Source organism: Lactuca sativa, chromosome 6 (genome assembly GCF_002870075.4).
Source record: "Lactuca sativa cultivar Salinas chromosome 6, Lsat_Salinas_v11, whole genome shotgun sequence".
NCBI classification, from domain to species: Eukaryota; Viridiplantae; Streptophyta; class Magnoliopsida; order Asterales; family Asteraceae; genus Lactuca; species Lactuca sativa.
This window is the reverse complement of record NC_056628.2, coordinates 21794388-21812282: the sequence shown is the minus strand read 5'-3', so window position 1 is coordinate 21812282 and position 17895 is coordinate 21794388. Positions and strand designations below refer to the sequence as shown.

General features: G+C 32.1%; 2 protein-coding genes and 1 long non-coding RNA gene across 4 annotated transcripts; 1 reads left to right on the top strand and 2 right to left on the bottom strand.

Annotated features, from left to right (window-relative positions):
* Window positions 1-9148: 9148 nt before the first annotated feature.
* LOC111899277 (uncharacterized) lies at window positions 9149-11116 on the top strand. Its single transcript, XM_023895141.3, has 3 exons — window positions 9149-9948; window positions 10604-10692; window positions 10880-11116. The coding sequence occupies exons 1-3, from the start codon at window positions 9285-9287 to the stop codon at window positions 10913-10915; spliced, it is 789 nt and encodes a 262-aa protein (XP_023750909.1). The 5' UTR covers window positions 9149-9284; the 3' UTR covers window positions 10916-11116.
* Window positions 11117-12319: 1203 nt separating this feature from the next.
* Window positions 12320-13072, bottom strand: LOC111899287 (uncharacterized). Its single transcript, XM_023895148.3, has one exon. The coding sequence runs from the start codon at window positions 12910-12912 to the stop codon at window positions 12592-12594; it is 321 nt and encodes a 106-aa protein (XP_023750916.1). The 5' UTR covers window positions 12913-13072; the 3' UTR covers window positions 12320-12591.
* Window positions 13073-15673: 2601 nt separating this feature from the next.
* On the bottom strand, window positions 15674-17473 carry LOC111899537 (uncharacterized). Of its 2 annotated transcripts, none has more exons than XR_002852992.3 (3): window positions 17042-17473; window positions 16674-16752; window positions 15674-16385 (listed from the first exon to the last, which is right to left on the bottom strand). It is a non-coding gene; the product is annotated as an uncharacterized LOC111899537 (long non-coding RNA). The 2 variants fall into 2 exon arrangements; XR_006184631.2 differs by having other exon boundaries at window positions 15674-16095.
* Between the last annotated feature and the right edge of the window lie 422 nt (window positions 17474-17895).

Below are 17895 nucleotides of genomic sequence, written 5' to 3'. Positions count from 1 at the left end.
AGAAAAAAATCATCTCGACAAATATGGAGTTGAAAGTTGAAACATACTCTTAATTATGTTAACGATCTTGATGATACCACTAAATCATCTTCAATAAAAAATTTTGGAAGTATCCATCGTTGGCGACATGAAAAAATATGTAGTTTTAAGAATGAAAAACATTGTTTACTTTTAATTGGATTTTAATGTCGGTAGAATTTTTGTTAAAGTACATTTTCATTACATTTGCTTTAACTTTGGTTAATTAATCTATTTTACATGTTGTCTATTGATTGTCGATTTTTCTCTTTACTATGTTTAATATGTATGAAAAGTACTTGGCTAATACAAGTATACTTTTACAAAAATATTCAACATCTTTCCAAAGTACTTAGCTAATCCTTTATTTTAAGAAGCAAAGATTTTATAGCATCGTACTATTATAACCCTTTTGAAAGTATCATTAAAAACATTTTATAGCATTGTACTCTCATAATCATTTTACAACATTGTATCTTATTATATCCTAAAAAGGTTTTCTGGAAAAAATAGGAAACATAATATCAATTATAGCTAGCATTCTACTTTAAGAAACCAACGTTCATACTTGGTACGATACTGATAACATTGTACTTTGTAAAAGGACCAATATTTAACTTTAAAGATCACTAAACACAGAAGAATATGTGTTCTACGTTTCCATTAACATCTTTCAATTTTGCAAATAACCGAAATTTTTTTCATCAGAAGATATTAAAACAAGATGCTTAATTTGAGATCAAATGAGTAAATCTATAACAATTAAGAATCATCAAACATAAAAACATATTATTTATATGTATTTTAAGTTGTCAACCCGTGTATCACAGGATTATAACCTTGTGTGTGTAATTATTCTCATAAACAATTCTTATAAACAGCGTAGTTCAATCTTTAGGTTTCTACAATAGTTCGTCATTTCTTTTTCATCGGGTCGGTATTCCTTCGTGATACATTCATTCCAGCAGTCTTCTGTGCGTTTGGGGTATATGTTTTGTTTTACGGTTTATCTCTCTATTACTATGGGTCTTAATGTTTTGAGGAGGTTTTCTAGGGTGGGTAATACTTTTTATCTTGGTGTTGTATAACTACGCATGGGGTTCATCAATAGTGTAACACCCAAATTTTTCAAAATAATTTTTCACATTTTATAAAACACATTTTCATTCATAATTGTTATAAAAACACCATTGTATCACATAGTCAAAACATAACATCACATCCCAAGATCAAAATGTAAAAACTCCTCGTGTGTGTACTGATCAAGCCGGTGCCTTCCCGCGATCCTTACTGGTACCTGAAACACATAACACAACACTGTAAGCATAAATGCTTAGTGAGTTCCCCAAAATACCACACAATACATATTAGCCACTCCAGACTATAACTATGTTTAACCCTCTAGTCAATGTGTCTCAGTGGGACCCTCCAGTCCCATAACTCTGTGGGCCCTCTGGCCCTAACTCTGTGGACCTTACGGTCCTAACTCTGAAAACTCTGGCACATACATAGCATAAATCACATAGAAATCACATCATGCAAAAGCATACAAAATACTCTGTCACATAACTCTAATTACCCCTCTATGTAAAGTATAGTGAGAAGACTCACCTCGGGTAACTCGGTAAAATCTCGAACTCTATAAAATCTGATCTAGCCTCCGCCTAATCATATGAAATAAACACTCTAAATCAATACATCTCTCAAGGCTATACTATTCCTCCTCTTAGTACTCTCAGAAAGGTAAAAGACCATTTTACCCCTCTCATGGCTCAAAGACCCTAAAGTTGACCAAACCCTAAAAGTCAACAAAAGTCAACTCCCCGGGTTACGCTGCGCGTACCACACATGTACAATGGGCATACCCGATGTCTTCACAGAAAACGGGGTGCGCGACCCCTTACGCCGCGCGTATTGGGATTACGCCCAGTGTAACTCCCAGTTTCAGACTCTAAGCATTTTGGGGTCTTAATCCGTTAAGACCCAAGTCCAACTTCTAGATCTGACCATTTATAACCCTCTTAATCCATAAAGTCGGCGACTTTAAGCCTTTGCATGGCTGGACAAGTCACTAACACCCATAATACTCCACTTCCTAACACTAGAAAGCTCAATACTCATGCTTAACCTCATATCCACGACCAAGATGGAAACTTTATGGATTTATAACACAAATACCATTGAAATGGGGCAGATCTAGGTCCATGGAGCACATTACACTCATAAAGTCTCCACCTTTGGGACTTTTAACCCTAAAATGGTCCATGAAACATCAAACCAAAATGAAGAGGAAAGTTTTGAACTTTATACCTCCAAATGCAGCTCCTTCCTCTATAGATCTCAGATCCAAACTTGCACTTCAAGCTCTAGCCTCCACAAGCTCCTCTCCTTCTTCTTCACTAACACACCAAGGCACTTTTAGTTCCAAAACACTCACTCTCAAGCTAAGGAAGATTGGGAGGCTCTCTTAGGGTTTTACTCACTGATATGGAGGCTGAAAAATGAGCCTTAGCATCCATTATATAGTGCACAAGTCAAATATTAGGGTTTGCATTTGGACCCATTACGCCCAACATAACCTTGGGTACGCCCAGCGTACCTAGGCGAGTCCGCGTCCAAATTAAGCACATGAGTACGCGCAGCGTACTCCCCAGTACGCCCAGCGTACTCATTTGCTACAAAAACTCTTTCAAGGGACCACTTTTGACAACCTGACAAAATGGAAGGGTATAATAGCTTTACCTGAATTTCGGGATGTTACAAATAGGAGCATTTATTGGTGATCAGTTATTATTTGGTGATAATTCCCTTGGATGTTCATTACTAATACGGGGTAGTTAGATTTTGGTATTGATGTTAAGCTAAAGATTAATATTGATGACACTTTTACCCTCCATAATTTGGGTGATCCTTTATTTGGGTGTTAAATCATGATGTTTTGAGGTTGCACGGGTGTGATATATATATATATATATATATATATATATATATATATATATATATATATATATATATATATATATATATATATATGTGGTGAGATATGTTGAGAACTCATAGTTTCCCGAAAACTAAAGGTGGAACATTAGATCAAAATTCATTTGTTAAGGGCAAGATCGTCATCTTACCAATCTTATTTAATATTTAAATTTTGGTGTTATTAGAAAGAATAATAAAAAAAAGTCTAAAAGTTAACATAATAAATCAAAATTTTGGACTTTTTTTTATAAAAACAATAACTTTTTATTTTTTTAAAAAAATGCAGATTTTTTTAATTTTTTTTAGAACACGTGAATTTTAAAATATGAAAATAAAAATATATTTTTAAATAACTACAATGTTTTTCGAAACAATAAATTTTTAAAATCAATAAATTAAAAAAATAAAAGTGGAATATTAAAAAAAAACTATAATTTTTTAACCAAACGTTTTAGGTGCATATATGCATCTTTTTTCAAGTGTATATATACATATTTATTATATTACAATATTTGTAAGTAAATCATAAAAAACTAATTTTTATTTATTAATGTATTAACATAATAGTACAAATATTTTATTCGATACAAAATAATATATAAAAAACAAAAAATGTTACAAACTTTCAAAGCATTTTTATGTCTCCGTGTCAGATTTCGATATTTTCTTCAATTTATCACTTTTCGCCTCTTTAATATTTTCCACAAATTCTTCCAAATCTAAAAGAAAATTAAAAAATTGATTAATGCAAGAACATTCATAAAAGTACATATGTATATATATATATATATATATATATATATATATATATATATATATATATATATATATCATGTAAGAACATGTGGTTGTATCTTTCAAGATTCAAATGTGAAATTCACAAGACAATTTTAAAGAATAATTAGCGAAGAACACTCATACAAAATGCTTGCTTGCATATAGATATAATTCATATGTGATTCACTTATGATTTACATGTGAACCACATGTAATTCATATGTGATTCACTTGTGATTTACATATGAATCACATGTAATTCATATGTGTGTCACATGTGTTTTACATGTGATTCTTATGTGAATTAAATGTGATTTACATGTGAATCACATGCAATTCATATGTGAATTACATGTGATTTACATTTGAATTCACATATAATTCATATGTGATTCACTTTTGATTTACATGTGAATCGCATATAATTCAGTTTGTAAAATTATTTGATTAATCTGGAAAAGGTACAAATCACAAATCAGATTCAATTTTGCTATTTTCTCCGTGCAAAAAGACATGAATGCCCTTCTGATCCTTATCATTGAAAATAGCTCTAGAAAGTCTATATAGTCTTACCTACCATGACGATGCCTTGTGATGCCATAAGATAATATTCCTTCTAATGTTTCTATGTACAAATTTGCCTCTTTTGCATTACGTCCTGCAAGGGTTATCAAATATTTACATAATACATAAATATTCCTTCAGATATTTTAAGTATAATGGATGTTTCTTTTTCCATTGATACATAAAGAACAACTTATTAATTCAAGTAATTCAAGAAAATTAGATTTTCCTTATGAAGTCTTAACTTTTTACAAATTTTCAGTTATTTTGCAAATAAACTGTCTAAATGAGAGTAAGTAATCATTTTATCCTTGATTTCCAACAAAAAGATTTCACAATACATTAAGCCAGGTTTTTGGCTTAACCTATTAAGTCATTCTATCTAAATTACGTAAAAACGAAACAGCCATATATAGTTTTCTAGATTAAATGCTTAATCCATAAAGCTCATTAAGCAAAAAAGAAACAGTTATATAAGTAACATGTTCCACTAACTCCAGAACTTTAAAGCAATATATGTTAAAAATTTCTTGTAATAACTTTTAAAAGTTGAAGTGGAAGATAATTGTGGTACCTCAAGCATATTTCTTAAAAATTGTTCTTCATAGAAATAATCTCTACGTACAAACACAGAAGGTAATTTGTATGCCAAAGCTTCACTAAGAGTTCCATATCCAATTTTTCCTGAAACGATTTATGTCAAATGAGTTTGGAATGCAAAAGGAGAGAAAAAAAATTATATATTTTTATCACTAACCAAGCATGCAGTTAGATGTAGTCATGACATCAGGGGTATACACGTGTTTTTCCAGCTTCTTGAAACTGTGAGAAAGCTCCCGTTGATCATCATGTGCCCCACAAATCTAAACCATAGAGGTAGATTTATGAACTCAAATATGATCAACTCCGTACTTTACCAATTTATGAAATCAAATGCTCCAGAAAGGCCATTAATCAATTCCTCATAAGGAAGAATTAGGATCAAAGAATAATGGTTTTCAATTTCAAGTCAACCTAATTATTCATAGTACTAGATTGGGGAAATTCGATTTTAAACAAATTATTAACCATTGAGGTAGATTTTCAATTCGCCACGGAAAACAAGAAATTCAAAGATCATTAAATCAAATATTCATAAATAGACAAAAACATAATCTGATAAAGCAATCATCAAAACTAATGTATTAGCAACATACCTCTTTTGACGCTCAACTCATACATGAACAATTGCATGTGTTCCATTTCTCCGATTTCAAAATAGGATCACAAATCTTCACTCCAAATGATAAGTAGAGAATGAAATATCGGTTGCAAAATTCATTGTGGTCGATCGTTAATCTGCACTATGTGAGTTGTGGATCAGGGCATGTTGTGGGATCGATCAAGAATGAGATCGAGAGATCGGCCGATTATTGTACAATTGTGCACCAAATCTGAATGTTGCACAATCCTCCACATATAGTAGTTCATTTTTAGTTCTAGGTTCTCAAGAATATATGAGGTCTCAAATGATCATTCTCATATATATATATATATATATATATATATATATATATATATATATATATATATATATATATATATATGTGTGAAAGATCAGAACTCAAAAAATGGTAGGAACCGAAAGGACAAATCTCGAACGTTTATTAATTTAATTGGATGGTTTAGATCTAATATGAAAAAAATGATTAACCTTTATATCATAAGGGTTATTTATGTAAATACGGGAAAGGTGGAGGGTGATTAGATAAAAACTAAAGGACATTAAGGTAATTCAATTTGTATTTGAACGTTACCTCCAGCAATTCATCCGACGAACGAATCATGTGACGTGCCTAATCGCCCCCCCCCCGGACACTTGTCAACCTTATATCAAGTGGGGTTTTTTTTTGTTTTTCCCAATTTCATTTTTTAGCTAATAACTTTTTTTTTCTTTAAAAAAATCTGAAAAAATCAAAATTCTTAAAATTTAATTTTCTACAAAATAGCACAGTCATGAAAATTTGAAAAAAAAAATTATTAATTTTTATATTTATAAAATACCCAGAAAAAAAATCTTCAAAAATTATAAAAATTTAAAGAATGCTTCTACTCACTATTCTAATGACTTTGTAAAAATAATTTTAAAAATAAGGTGTTTTAGATATCCAACTTGAATTTAAAAGATTAAAAGTTTTAAAAAAATATTGAACATAATATGATACAAATAGAAATGATTCAAAACATTTATAATTCAAAAATATTATGATTCAATATGTTTATGATCTTTAATTTTTTATGATCTATAAATATTTTGATTCAAATATTTAATGATTCTAAATTATTATATTTTTTATGATTCAAAATTAAATGATTCAAAAATATAATAATCAAAATGTTGTATTAAACAAAAACTTCAGTTAATTTAATATATTATGATCCAAATTAATATGATATAAAAATATATGATACATAATATCGTTATGATTCAAAATATTATGATTTATAATTTTATAATCCAAAAATAATATGATTCAAACAAAAATATGAATGAAAAATATTATTATCGTTAATATTCTTCTTATTTAAAATTTTGTAATTGTTAAACATTAAAAACTTAAACCGATATTTAGCTTAAAAAATCATAAAAAATAAAAAATAAATAAATAAATAAAAACAAAAACACCCTACTATCTTCAAGTATGTACTAAAGATATTAAAAAAAAAACAAAAAAAAATAGCTTTTTTCTAAAAAACAAAAAACTATATATAAAAACATTAAAACCGAACATATATCTATTTACAAAAAAAAATTGAATTTTTTTATCGGAAAAAATAATAAAAGAACAAAAAAAATGAAAAAAAAATAGAAAAAATCTCATTTAAATGACGTTCCATTAACGTTCGCCGCACATGATTATTCCTCCGAGTCTGTATTATGCTCGATGCACGTGCGGTGTGTGAACACGTTACGACCAAGTAATGTGTTGACGTTTGTGCCCTTGACGAAATGATTGGTTGAGAATAGTTCCTGCGGTTCTTACTAATTTTTGGGTTATATATATATATATATATATATATATATATATATATATATATATATATATATATATATATAGAGAGAGAGAGAGAGAGAGAAATTAAATATCCTCCTACCATTTGTTCCTACTTTTCCTCCTACCATATCAAATGTTGACAAGTGGATTAAATGATTATTAATTTCATTAAATGTCTAATTAAATGTGACACATGTCAACATTTGATATGGTAGGAGGAAAAGTAGGAACAAATGGTAGGAGGATATTTAATTTCTCATATACAGAAATTAAATATCCTCCTACCATTTGTTCCTACTTTTCCTCCTACCATATCAAATGTTGACAAGTGGATTAAATGATTATTAATTTCATTAAATGTCTAATTAAATGTGACACATGTCAACATTTGATATGGTAGGAGGAAAAGTAGGAACAAATGGTAGGAGGATATTTAATTTCGCATATAGAGAAATTAAATATCCTCCTACCATTTGTTCCTACTTTTCCTCCTACCATATCAAATGTTGACAAGTGGATTAAATGATTATTAATTTCATTAAATGTCTAATTAAATGTGACACATGTCAACATTTGATATGGTAGGAGGAAAAGTAGGAACAAATGGTAGGAGGATATTTAATTTCTCATATATGAGAAATTAAATATCCTCCTACCATTTGTTCCTACTTTTCCTCCTACCATATCAAATGTTGACAAGTGGATTAAATGATTATTAATTTCATTAAATGTCTAATTAAATGTGACACATGTCAACATTTGATATGGTAGGAGGAAAAGTAGGAACAAATGGTAGGAGGATATTTAATTTCTCATATACAGAAATTAAATATCCTCCTACCATTTGTTCCTACTTTTCCTCCTACCATATCAAATGTTGACAAGTGGATTAAATGATTATTAATTTCATTAAATGTCTAATTAAATGTGACACATGTCAACATTTGATATGGTAGGAGGAAAAGTAGGAACAAATGGTAGAAGGATATTTAATTTCTCATATTTGTTCCTACTTTTCCTCCTACCATATCAAATGTTGACAAGTGGATTAAATGATTATTAATTTCATTAAATGTCTAATTAAATGTGACACATGTCAACATTTGATATGGTAGGAGGAAAAGTAGGAACAAATGGTAAGAGGATATTTAATTTCTCATTGGTCGTTCGTAATCGTTGGTTGCTTTGATGAATTTTTAAGTTGAGATGTAGAGAATTTGGTTGCTGTTTCAAGTGCTCTTCATTGAAAGTTGGATACTTTTCTACAACATGGTGTAGAATCGAAACTGATGCAATAATGTTTTTTTAAAGATTAAATGCATTTAGGTATAATAATAATAATAATAGTAATAATCACTGCCTACTAAATCCAACAACCTCTACTGTCTACACATTAAATATAAATTGTGCCGTCATACAATTGCCGTCTAGCGGAGTTTTCCATCTTTTTAAACTACTCAATCTCAATCCCACTTTTAAGTTTATAATTAATCCCATCGTTTATGTCCATTAAAAATTTATTTTAAATCATCTCATCAAATATTCTTTACGTAAAAAGCGGTATTTTCCATGGCCAGCACATTTTTCTAATAACAAACTGGCAAACCACTAACTGAACACAAACAACACAATCATTTGCTCCCATTTCAGGCCTGCATGTCGCTACCCTCGAAACCCAACAGAAATAACTGAACACACACGAAATTACCAAAATACCCTCCACTCTCTACTTTTGCATCATATACCACACATACCCTCAACGAAACCACAGGCAGAGAGAGCTTCTGAATTTTTCCTTTTCACACAGACACTCTCTCTCTCTCTCTCTCTCTCTCTCTCCTTTTGTCTCCCTCTCTTTCTCCCTCCCTCCTTCCTCTTCCCAAAGTTGTTTCCCACCAAGAAAAAACAAAGATGGGATGTGGGAAATCAAAACACGCAGTTGTCACCGAGACCACCATCGTGAAATCCACAAAATCCGATGACGGGAAAGAAACCCGCAAAACCAAAACCGTCACGGAGAAAGGCGACTCCATGTCCGTACAAGAAGTCGAAACAACGACATCTGTTGTCGAAGACACCAAGAAGGAGACCACCACAACAAAAGTAGACCCCATCGGTACTGCCAATGTGGGGGCCAGTGTGGCCCCCACATTGGCAGACGAAGAAGTCGCAAAAGAAGATGAGAAGGTCACCGATGTGGCCCCCACAGATGACGTGGACGACGTCATGAAAGCCGTGAAGGAAGATGAAGAAGTTAAGAATTTGGATACCACTGATGCGGTCCCCACATCGAATGAAGTTTGCACGGAAGTTGTGAAAGATGACAAGAAGAAAGAATCCACAATGATAGATGAAAAGGAGGCTAAGAAAGATAATGCGACTCCCACATTGAGGGAGAATGTTATGGAAGCCACATTGGTCGTGAAGGGTGACAAAAAGTTTAAGGATTCCAAAGAAGAAATGACCTATGAAACACCAATGAAAGCCACCGAAGATTTTCCGATCACCGAGTTCACAACCCCAAAAGTCCAGGAACTAAAGGCCAAAGAATCGACCAAAGTGGAAACAAAGAAAGGTATGAAACTTATATGAATTGAAATTCATTATAAATTAATATCTAAATGGTCAAAACATATAAGATCTTGATCACCTCATATTTGTCCTAGCAAAAATCAGGTGAGAATCCATAAATAAGGTTTCATCTTCAAACATAATGTCACCTTCTGTCTTTGTTATTCTAGGGACATTATGATTTATCTCCCTTATATGACGTGTTCCCTTCTAAAATATATGATTAAAGGATCGTTTATCATTAAATCTTACATGGGTAAAGAAATTGAATATGTAGTGATATCCGGATAGAGTGTTGATATAAATGAGATCAGTTTTATTTTAGACGAATAAACTGTCCGTATCTGACTAAATAATCACTTTACAATCTACATTACATTCCAAGTTTCCAACACAGTTTTTACAATATTAAATGTTTTTTAGCAAAATTTATTAGTTTGAACATTAGAAGAGTTTGGTGGGAAAAATAATCAGCAAAAAAAGGTAAAGGTTGTTATTGTAATACTTTAAGCAATGTTCTTTTCTTTTTGCTAAACTCATTTAATTATTTTTGAACAGATCGAATAAAAAAGAAACAACCACTTATAACTGTCAAAATTAAACGATTCACTAAGTTCTAGTGAGAAGATTTTCATTTCTTTTTTCATTATATGTTGCAGAAGAAGATGTGAAGGTGACAGGAGCAGACATTGCTAAAACAGAGACCTCACCCGCAACAGAACCTAAGAAGGTTCCCACCACCGATGAGGTGCATATTTTTCCTTTATTTACGTCTTTTTTAAAAGTCAATCATGTCATTTTTTATTATCAAAAGCATATTTCAGTATCAATTTATAACATAAGATCTTCAAGTAAAATATCAAATAGACTAAACATATGTTTCTTTTGGGTGAAACTTGTCTTTATGATAACTCTTCTACAATTTTCATTTTTAGGCAAATGTTGTGGAAACAAAAGAGAAAGAAACATGAGATAAAAATGAAGGACAAGATGAAATCCTGGACAATGCATAAATGTGGCTCACGTCATATCATATTGTCGTGGTTTAATGTAATATCTTTGGAAAGTTGCTATATTTTTAGATTGTATACTTCTAGATCTACTGTGAACATACCTCAGAGATTACAATGTATGACATTTAGAAGTTTTCAAATATCCAGTTTCGTTCTTCATCTTTTTACTACCTTATTTATTTTCGAACAATACAAATAATGTCCTATTTGATTAACTCGACTAGAAAGTTTTGCGTTATTGTCATAAAAACCCTAAAACTGATGCCTTACGTTTAAAAAGTTACCTAAACTAATTTTGTATGTTTTAAGCCATTAAAATCAATAAATCTATGTCAAAGGAAAACTTTCGTAAAATTTTGAAGTGGTCATCCGGTAATGTCGGCTGATGTGGATTTTGACCATGTAAAGGTCATAGTTATGCTGAAGTGGAGATGCCATGTGTACCCTAGCTTCCAAACGTTGTCCTTAACACCCCGCTCCCGAGTTCAACTTAAAGAGAAAAAAGAAAGAAAATGGGAGGAAATGAGAGGAAAGCAAGAGAGAATGGTGCTCCCGAGTTTCATTAAAGGAAGGAAGTGGAAGGAAATGGAAGGAAAACTTTCCCTCCTACCTTTCCTCCCGATTTGGGAGGATTTGAAAAGAAAGAACAAAATATTTAACTTTTCTTCCATTTCTCTCCAACTCGGGAGCACAAATGACAATTTTTTTTTCCTTTCATTTCTCTTCTTTTCTATCCTTACTTTCTTTTCTCTTCTCTTCTTTTCTTTGCTATAACTCGGGAGCAGGGTGTAAGAGTATCACCTCCAAAATCAGCCTTATCCATCGCCTTCAGTATGCCAAGGGAGAGGAAAGAAGTGGAAGTATGTAACATCATCTAAGCACTGCCACATCAGCATCCCAGGTGTTGTCTATGTGGACAAGATTTAGGCCACATCACCTCGATTTTACCTTATAATCTGTTCCATTCCCTTGTTTAACAGGTAATTTTATGGTTCAATGCCTTAGAATGCACAAAAAAAACACTAGAGTTTATGAGGTTTTTATGGCAATATGCAATAAATTTGCAAATAGAATGGAAGAATTGTCTAGTTTACTAATTTCATCCATAATTATAATTTATAAATACATCTTATCACATGAAATCGTACACACTGAGAGAAAAATTCTTCAAAATAGAAAAGAGGGTAACTTTGGCACACAACACATATATTATACAAAATCAAAATTCAATGGCATGGCTTTTGCATGGATTTGAAAGATTTGTTCTGTTATGAAGAAAACCATTGTACCTTACATTCTTTTCTATCAGATTATCGTTAATCTATGCCTTAGAGCTTGTAAATGTAAGCAATTTTGCACAGATTTCGTTCAGTGTCATCATTCAAAATGTATTTTCGAATCATCCAACAGAAGATTCCTAGTTTTGTACATTTTTATTGGGGATTTTGTTTGGTGTGGATCAATATGACGAAAACTAGGGCTCTACTGCCAATTCAAACTCGAAGAACACCCGATCGATCCACCTACATGTCGATGAAATACTACATGCTAACAGATTATACAAACTGAGCATTCGTCAAGGCAAATAAATTGCTTATTGATATGACTAATTTCGATTACCAGCTTCAATTAACTCAGAGAGCAGAGCCACAAAAGGGGCAAAACCTGAAATCAGAATCGACCTCCCGTGCGCAGAATTGACATCGGAGGCTTTCCGATGGCCGAAAGTCGGAAGAAATCGGGGATAACGACGGCGGATAGAAAAGGCCGCAATTGTTGCAGTGCATGAGTTGGTCTTTTCCCGGCCACCGCCAAACCGGGACGAAAAAGAGTTTTAAGACGTTATTGGTGTCCACAAGATCCGCCGGTGACCGGCAATTGATACACCTTCCCGCTTCTTGCTTCAGCACCTGACGGACCTCTCGAGTAACTCCTCCTACGAAGAATAAAAACATGCTGCATATGTGAGGAAATCGCGTTGCAATTATATGCTGTGAGCATGAGTTTAGATTTATAAAGACTCAAATTGGAGGTTTCCGACTCAAATTGGAGGTTTCCGGAGGGTTCTACCAAAAGCAGGGTAAACTCCATTCAATTTATTTTTACTATCTATGTTTTCTATATTTTTTTCTAAAGAAAGAGAGTTTTAAATAAGAATGGAAATGGGTCGGGTATGAAACGGTGTTGATTATCCCTCGGATTTGGCAAATGCAATCATGGCCGCCTTAGCACATCAGAGAAGTCTACCGTATGTTCATGATGTTCATGCGTAAGCATGTGTCAGCGGCTTTCCCATACCATTTCCCCATTTCTATCCTCATTTCCGACCTATCCCCAACTCATCCCTGATCTAACAAGATAATAAAATCAACTTATACAAAAAAAAAAAATCATGTTTAATAAGTGATAAAAAAACAAAGGCCATAATTAGATAATAATTATATCAATCATAAACTCTAACAAGCATTAAAAAGAACGAAGTGATGATATGGTATAAGGACCGTCGAACAAAATGATGATTTAAGAACTCTTGGAATTAGAAATATAATTTGTTATAGAAACTTTCTCTCACATGGTCTAATACAAATCAATTCATTCTTAATGGACTTATTTCATATTTTCTCTCTCTCTCTCTCTCTCTCTCTCTCTATATATATATATATATATATATATATATATATATATATATATATATATATATATATATATATATATATATATATATATATATATAGAGAGAGAGAGAGAGAGAGAGTTAGGTTCAAATGTTTTCACTATCTATTGTGTGCCCGTATTATTGATTCGAGACCAATCATTTTAGTTATTTTAAGAAAGTAATTAATGCATATTAAATGTTGAAGATGTAATTAATACCTATTATATCTTCAACATGTAATATGCATTAATTACTTTCTTAAAATAACTAAAATGATTGGTCCAGAATCAGTCATGCATGCACACAATAGATAGTGAAAACAAAATAACCTAACCCTATATGTATATATATATATATATATATATATATATATATATATATATACACACACACTAGCCGTTTACCCGTGCCAAGCGACGGGTGCGAATAGTTTTTTCTGAAATTAATTTCTACAGACAAATTGTTTTTTATATCAAATTTGAACCGGTTTCGGTTTTTTTTAAAATCATTTTATTTGACCAATTTCTGTTATAATAAGTTCAGTTTTTTGAAGTGAAATTTAATTACAGTTTTAAGACCGGTTCGGTTCGGTTATATTAGAAAAAACAGAGAAGAATAATTTCATCCATATATTAAAACCTATTACTAAATGACGGTTTGGTTTTAACCTACCTGGTTCTCAAAAAATTTTGGTCGGTTTTTTTCATTCACTTAAAAAACGATTTTAAATACGCACTTCTAACCGGAGTGAGCAATCGAAAAATGATATTGTTTTTCACAAGGGCATAAATTGATAATACTAACTTATCAAAAGTCTACTTAATATATGTTTAAAGAACTACTGAAATAGTATATAAATTTTAATGTAGGTAAATTTACAAGAGTATCATAAAAGTAGTTTATAATGAAAATATGTAAATTCAAAAGTGATGTTTCTTTCTACCACAATATCCATGTTTGAGTCTAGTTATTAAAATAATAATAATAACAACACTCACATCTACTTTCAAACATAATTTCCTCAATTACCACTTCTCATATCGACCATATGCTTTTTAAGTTAATATCTCATAACTATTTTCATTAAGAAGTTGATAAATATTTATATTTCATTCTATAATAATTTTGACAATAAATAATTTTTGTTAGACATATAAAAAAAATAATGCTAGTTTTTTCTTTAATTTAAAAATAGAGTAAATTACACGAATGGTCCCTATGGTTTAGTGTAATTTGCGCATTTGGTCCCTAACTTCTTTTTTTAACTCGGAAGGTCCCTAAAGTTTGTTTTTGTTACGTGCTTGGTCCTTATCTTATCTAAAAATACTATTTTGGCCTTGATTTTTTAATTTATATTAGATAAACACACCCCAAACTCACCCCATCACCTTACCTTACCTACCCCACCATTTTTTCCTATTTAAATAATAGTCTTTTTAGATAAGATAGGGACCAAGCGCGTAACAAAAGCAAACAGTAAGGACCAAGCGTGTAACAAAAACAAACAATAGGGACCTTCCGAGTTAAAAAAATAAGTTAGGGACCAAACGCGCAAATGACCCCAAACCATAGGGACTATTCGTGTAATTTACTCTTAAAAATACGATGCCTTCACTTGAAGCTACTCGATGTAAAGGAGATTAGAAGACAAAAGAAGTGGGGAACTTGTAACAATCAACACAACTTCATTGTAAGGGCAACATCAACAATTGTAGCAAAGAACCATGGTTTTGTGCAACAATAGCTTGAAGGAGTACCACCTACGTACCAAGAAAAACTGATAAAGAGGTTTGGATCAACAACTAACTTCAAGCACATGGGCATAATTGTCCATTCTTCACATGAGAAAACATCCTTGATCATATGATATTCATCCAAATCATGAATTCAGTTGCAACACCAGTATCATCTTGAACTCTAGAAAATTTGATCCAAAACATGATAACTTGAATGAAAAACTAAAAGAAACACATGCCAAAAAAAGACCACTTATCAAAAGCGACCCACCCATATATCATACCACAAATAAAAACTTAAAAACTCAGAGGAAGAAACTGCCCGCATACACAGAAGTACTAAACAACCTAAATGTCTTCTACCCTTGGGACAAAGATACACACACACCAAGCTCACAGATTATAATTGTGTATTTGGTACACCACCAATGAAAATAGTTTATGTTTAGATGGTAACTACAATCCCCTGAGTTGGGCGATTGAGGTGGCTAAATAGATGTAATAAGCACGATTTGTCATCTCTTATACAAAAGATAAACAATTAGGGCCAAAAGAAAAAAATTAACCATTATGTTCAATCTATATCAATGGTTCTCAGAAGAGATGTCAGTCTGCATACTCCACAAAAAAGAGATCAGCAAATCCAGAAGATCAAAAGGATCACAAAAATACCCTATCTTCCCTTCCTTCATCATATTGATTATTCCATTCCACATAACTGATTATAGTATTCCTCGGTGTAGGCCCTGAACAATGAGAGTTCAACAATCAAAAGACTATAAGATTAAAAAGAAATGCACAATAATCATAATACATAGATAATTAGGTTTTTTAATACCTTAGTTCAGTATGTATATGTTTTTTTGTTAAACCAAAGAGAGAAAGAGGGAGAGGGAGTGGACAAACAATGTCAAACTGGAGTGAAAACCTCAATCTCATAGCATTCAAATGTACTTCCTTTAATGCAACTATCAAAGCCAACGCCTATCTGATAGGTATTCCAACTTTTTGTGTCTTCCCAATTGTCTACCTAAAACTATGATATGGTTTGAAGTGTCAAAAACACAAAAAAAATAGCATGCCCCTTCATTTTACTTTTGCGTGTACTTTGTTTTTGCATCTATTAGATGAATCTCATATACATAGTAGCTTAAAACCCCCATAATTATTAAAAATAGTGACTTTCTGTAGAAATAAATGAAATAGAAAGTGAGAAGATTACCACCATGACTGGACTCATGCATATAACATTCAGTGACATAAATATACACACATGTATTTGTTCAAAAGTTAAATTTATGTTCAATAGATAGAGAAAACTAACCGTGTAAATAAGTATCAAGTGATTCCAAGATGATAAACTCATAATTGAAGGACGTATTGGTCACTATGTACAAAATAACCTGTCAAATTTATTATAAAAAAAAAAAGCAATAAAGCTGAGAACCAACAATATACAAAAAAACATAGATGGCTCAAAAGCTCATCTTCAAGATTGAATTTCTCAAGAGACACGGTTTTAGATGGAATATGTAAAAAAGTACAGATGAAATTTGAAAACAAATAAACAAACCTCCAGACCAACATCGAACAAAAACCACCAGAATATCATCTATACCCACACATCCAACAGAAAAACGTATAAAAAGACATAGATGACTCATTTCTCCAACAAAAATCAACAATACGAACCTGGGAAACAAAAAAGTGATGATGGTCGCGTGGTCGTGAGGTTAGGGTTTCAACAGGTGCGGTGGTGGAGCGGTGTTGTGCTGGTCTTACTCTTACTATGTCACTATTCTTTCAAAGAGATGGTCATCGATGAGTGGATCGAGATAGTTGATGACCAGAAAAGAGAGAGAGAGAACGCCAGAGAGAGACAAAGGTTAGGTTTCAAGTGGGTCTAAGCAATGGTGCTATGGTCTTGACTTTAGAATGGTTCGAGGTGTGCTCCTGGTATGTTGTGAGACTGGAGCTGGTGTTCCTGACGGCTAATTAGGGTTGGAGAGAGTAAGTGATGGTTGAGAGCGTGAGAGTCAGAAAAAGAAAGGATAAAGGATTTGATATACATCGGAAGCGGTAGTATCAGTTTATTTAGATAACGATAGATCCAGGATTAAAGGGGGGCTGAGTAAAAAAAAAACTGTTAGTGATCACAAAATATTTCAATGCATAAATTTATTGCACAAATCGCATAAGGAGTTATACCTCTGAAAATTCAACAAAATCTTGTAAATTCTTATTAAGGTATATATATATATATATATATATATATATATATATATATATATATATATATATATATATATATATATATATATAATGTCATCAAAGCGGGGGCGGGACGGGTTGGGATTGTTATACCCGGCCTCGGCCCTATCCCCGGTTTTAGCATAATGGGGATCCCCGACCCCATACCTGACACCCCGGTTTTGCGAGAAATACCTTCCCCAATTGGGGCGGGTTAACCGGGTTCCCCACCGGGTCGGGTGAAATTTTCATGCCTAGTTTTAAACACAACGGTTAAGCTAGCAACAAGCTATGTC